General features: G+C 42.6%; 1 protein-coding gene across 1 annotated transcript; it reads right to left on the reverse strand.

Moving 5' to 3' along the window:
- Window positions 1-1,466: 1,466 nt before the first annotated feature.
- LOC121760512 lies at window positions 1,467-4,181 on the reverse strand. Its single transcript, XM_042156170.1, has one exon. The coding sequence runs from the start codon at window positions 4,179-4,181 to the stop codon at window positions 1,467-1,469; it is 2,715 nt and encodes a 904-aa protein (XP_042012104.1).
- Between the last annotated feature and the right edge of the window lie 1,029 nt (window positions 4,182-5,210).

The raw sequence follows: 5,210 nt of genomic DNA on the forward strand, positions 1-5,210 counted from the left end.
CCTTTGATTCCAAACCTAGTTATCCCTTTAGAAGGAGATATCTTCAAAAACACCTTATCTCCGATGTTAAACTTCAACTCCGTCCGACGTGCATCGAAATAAGACTTTTGCCGATCTTGTGCCTCCTTGATTCTCAATCGAATTTGCCTCACGATCTCAATCATGTCATTTATCAAATCTGGACCTAGCATTTTTCTTTCACCAACTTCATCCCAGTAAAATGGAGATCTGCACTTTCTTCCATATAATGCCTCGTATGGTGCCATATCAATGGTCGCCTGGTAGCTATTGTTGTATGCAAATTCTATTAAAGGCAAAACGGATTCCCAACTACCTTCTCTATTCAGTATGACTGCTCGTAACATATCTTCTAGGGTCTGAATCGTTCTTTCTGACTGTCCATCCGTTTGTGGATGAAATGCTGTGCTAAAATTTAGTATTGAGCCCAGTTCCTTCTGCAAGCTTTTCCAAACCCTTGAGGTGAGTTTCGGATCTCGATCCGAGGTGATTGTTATCGGGATTCCATGTAGACGTACGATTTCTTGGACATACAACTGAGCTAACTTCTCTGACCCATAAGTGATATGAATGGGAATGAAATGAGCACACTTGGTAAGGCGGTCAACGATAACCCAGATAGCAGTATTTCCTCGTTTGGTTTTAGGCAGACCTATTACAAAGTCCATTGTTATATGATCCCATTTCCACTCAGGGATTTCTAAAGGTTGCAATTTCCCATGAGGTCGTTGGTGCAATGCCTTAACTTGCTGGCATGCTAGGCATCTTTCCACGAACATGGTAACGCTTCTTTTCATACCATCCCACCAAAATTTCTTTTTCAAGTCTTGATACATCTTAGTGCTCCCTGGATGGGCAGTATACGGTGTGTCATGAGCTTCACTCAAAATCTTATTTCTGAGCTCATCATTATTTGGCACACAGATTCTCCCATCGAAGGTGAGAGCATTATCTGCTTCTTCTTTAAAATTTTTTCCATCACCAGATCGTACTTTTTCTCGAATCTTTTCCATGATGTCATCTTGTCTTTGTGCGTTTATAATTTGAGTTCTCAAATCTGGTTCCATCACTAAGGTGGCAATTTTCGCTTCCACTGTTTCATGTGGTTGTACTACTTGCAGCCCCATTTTGTTGAATTCTCGCCATAGTTCTCCTTCTTGAGTGATCACCACTGCTAACTGCTGAGATTTTCGACTAAGAGCATCAGCTACCACATTAGCCTTGCCTGGGTGGTAGTTTATGCCACAATCGTAATCTCTCACTAATTCCAGCCATCTTCTCTGTCGCATATTCAGTTCCTTTTGTTCAAAGAAGTATTTGAGACTCTTATGATCAGTGAAAATCTCACATCGAGCTCCATAAAGGTGGTGCCTCCATATTTTCAGAGCATGTACTACCGCGGCTAATTCCAAATCATGTGTCGGGTAATTCATCTCTTGGGGCCTCAGTTATCGTGACGCATAAGCAATTACTTTCTCATTTTGCATCAACACACAACCCAACCCATTCTTTGAGGCATCTGTGTAAATTACATAGCTTGTTCCTGATTCAGGGACTGCTAACACCGGAGCTGTTGTTAATTTTTCCTTCAGCAGTTGGAAGCTATGTTCGCATTCTGATGTCCACACAAACCTGATGCCCTTTTTAAGTTGTTGCGTCATTGGCCTAGAAATCTTGGAGAAACCTTCAATGAACCTTCTGTAGTAGCCGGCCAACCCAAGGAAGCTTCGAATTTCACTAGGGGTGGTTGGTGGTTTCCAGTTTTGTATAGCCTCCACTTTTGCCGGATCCACTCGAATGCCTTCCGCAGTTACCACATGTCCAAGGAAGTTCACCTCATTTAGCCAAAATTCACATTTGCTAAATTTTGCATAGAGCTTTTCAGTCCTCAAGGTTTCTAATGCAACTCTGAGGTGTTCATCATGTTCCTTTACACCCTTCGAGTAGATGAGTATGTCGTCTATGAAGACCAAGACGAACTTATCCAGATAGGGATGGAATACGCGATTCATTAGATCCATAAATACAGCAGGGGCATTAGTCAATCCAAAAGGCATTACTAAAAATTCATAATGACCATATCGGGTGCGAAAAGCCGTTTTGGGTACATCTTCTGGTCGAATCCTTAACTGGTGATAGCCGGATCTTAAATCCATTTTGGAGAATACCCTAGCATCCTTGAGCTGATCGAACAAATCGTCTATCCTCGGCAATGGGTATTTATTCTTAAGTGTTAGCTTGTTCAGTTCCCGATAGTCAATACACATTCTTAGCGATCCATCCTTCTTTTTGACAAAGAGTACAGGAGCTCCCCATGGTGAAGTGCTAGGTCTGATAAAGCCTAGATCCATGAGTTCCTGTAACTGTATCTTGAGTTCTCCCAATTCCTTTGCCGCCATCCGGTATGGTGCTTTCGATATTGGGGCAGATCCAGGTTCCAAATCAATGTTAAATTCCAGTTGTCTATCAGGTGGTAACCCAGGTAGAACATCAGGAAACACGTCTGGAAACTCACGCACGACGTTCACATCCCCGATTTCCATTTTTTTCTTATGTTCCTCGTTCTGGTAAACGATGTAAGCGGAACACCCTTTTCTTATTAATGTTGTTGCTTGTAAGGCAGAGATTATGGATTGTCGTTTATTCATGGTGACCCCATAGAAACTTGTTAGTGCTTCGCTTGTGTTTTGAAAGAAAATTTTTCTTTCTTTACATTGGATGGTGACATGGTTTTCAGCCAACCAATCCATTCCTAGTATAAGGTCAACATCACACATTTTCAGGACCTTCAAATTACTAACTAGGATCCTATGTTCCCCCAATAAGACTTCTATGTTCGAGCAAGTTCGAGTGATTTCTATAATTCCTCCGACGGGTGAGGTTACCTTGATTTTATATTCAGCTGGTTCAGTTGTCAGTCTCAAGGTATCAACACAAGAGTCCGATATAAAAGAATGTGAAGCTCCAGTATCAAATAATAAAATGACAGGTATGTCAAGTAGCATGGCCATACCTGCCAGATTTCCTTTTTCTCCCTCAGGTTGCTCCCGCCTCAGTGCGTAGGCCCTGGCCTGTGTTGGAAGCCTCAGTTGATGGTGTTGCAGACATCGTGGGGGTTGTTGCTGACCTCTCTGAGGTTGTACATTTACCGCCCGTAGCTGGGAGTGTTGTCCTAGTGGATAGGGTCTTGTACCCCTTCCATAAGACTTGGTTGGACAATTTTTTGCAAAATGACCAATTTTACCACACTTATAACAAGCTTCAGTCCCGGCTCTACATATCCCATTATGTATCTTGTTACAATTGGAGCATGGAATGGGACTTGGTCGGCTTCCCGCTGAATTGAAAGTGAGCTGTCTTGGAAAGTTCTGCGCACGATCTTGGCCATACCATGGTTTCTTTTGTTCACACTGAGTTTGATTACCATCCCACTTTCTTTTGTCTCCTGGACTTTGAATTTGAGCACGTGGCGGTGGTACACTAGGCATAGGTTTCTCTACTGGCATTGCTGACTCAATGGCAAGCGCTCGTTGAAGAGATTCAGAATAAGATAATCCACCATGGCTTGCCAGTGCCATTCTTATTTCATGTCTTAACCCACCACAAAATTTTTCAGCCATTTTTTCCTCTGTGTTAACCTGATCCGGGGCATATCTGGACATGTCAGTGAATATACGCTCGTAATCTATTACTGACATCCTCCCTTGTTTCAGATTATAAAATTCCATTTCCTTATTCTTCCGGTAACTTTTGGGAATATATTTCTCATAGAATCCTTCCTTGAATTGCTCCCAGGTCATATTAGTTAACTCTTGAGCCCCCATTATTTTTTTGCGTGCCTCCCACCAGTAATCTGCCGACCCTTTTAATTGGAAAGGCACACAAATTAAGCGCTCTGGATCTGTGAAGTGAAATAAGTTGAAAATGCGTTCAATTGTGCGTATCCAAGTTTCTGCATCCGTAGGATCACCCATACCATCAAATATTGGTGGTTTTTGTTTCAGGAAAATCTCTTCTTTTCTTCGATCTGATACTAGAGGTGGTGGGGGTGGTGGAGTTATTTCACGTTGTTCCTCAAATTCTTCATGTTCGGGTGGTGGCACTACTCCAATTCCTCTTCCTCTCCCTCTCCCTCGGGGTCGCCCAATCCTCCTTGGTGGCATTCTAAATTGACAAAACATTTTTTTTATAAGGCTTTACGTGTATATATATATGGGATAAAACCATTTAGTAAATAACTAAATAACGCTATTTGTATGGTGTCAGATTAAAATTATTCAACAATACAATCGAATCAATAATAACAATAAGGATAGGGAGTCATTGAAAATATGAACATATATGTATATACATGTGAAAATTGCCTTTTGGATAACCAAGAGGGCTTTTTTTTTTGTACAAGATATAGTTTTACAAGCATCACAATACTATCCAAAACATCGTCAAGACCTAAACATGAAATACATGTACCCATATATACATCATACAAAAGTAGTAGCTACTACACCCAAAACAAAAACACATAACCGAACAGTCTCACAGCGGGTCTGTTTCGGATAAGTACAGTGATCACATCTACTTTACTACTAAGGTGTTGTAGGTTTCGTGACACTGGCTTCTGACTTGCAGGTCATATCTTCTTCTGGCTCTTCTTCAATGTCTTCATCATCAGAACTGCTAATGACGATGGCAGTCATACGACTCCCTCCTGGCCTATATCGTCCACGAGTCATCTCATCAAAATGACTAAGTATCCAAGCATTAAACTTGAGCTCCTCTGAAGTCGGTGGGTGGTAAACAGAGACCGAAGAAGTCCCCTCAGCTGGAGATACGCGTGGGGTCGTGGATAGAGGCTGTAAACGATCAGTACCCACCGTACATGGCTGATTGTTCAAGTCGGTAAGAGTACAAGCTGGGGCCTTACCCTGTCTGTGCCTCTTTGCTGAAGTGTCTGTCGTTGTAGCATGTTCCATAGGTGTCTGGGCCTCAGGGATCCTCACTGGTGACCACCTCAATGGTGACCACCTTCTTTCATCCGGCAGTGGTCGTGACGGGCCTGCCTCAGCCTCATATCGTGCCCTATGTGCTCGAGTAACGGGCCAAGGAGAAGGTGGCATCATACCAGGCACGATACTCGGCTGATCCGGAAGTATGGATCCTCCTGCTGGGATGGGGTCACCGGGTAATATATA

This window comes from Salvia splendens, chromosome 13 (assembly GCF_004379255.2).
Source record: "Salvia splendens isolate huo1 chromosome 13, SspV2, whole genome shotgun sequence".
Taxonomy (NCBI): domain Eukaryota; kingdom Viridiplantae; phylum Streptophyta; class Magnoliopsida; order Lamiales; family Lamiaceae; genus Salvia; species Salvia splendens.

Bases quoted from the DNA above. Each gene is read 5' to 3' on its own strand.
- LOC121760512 (XM_042156170.1), bottom strand. From the start codon at position 4,181: ATGCCACCAAGGAGGATTGGGCGACCCCGAGGGAGAGGGAGAGGAAGA.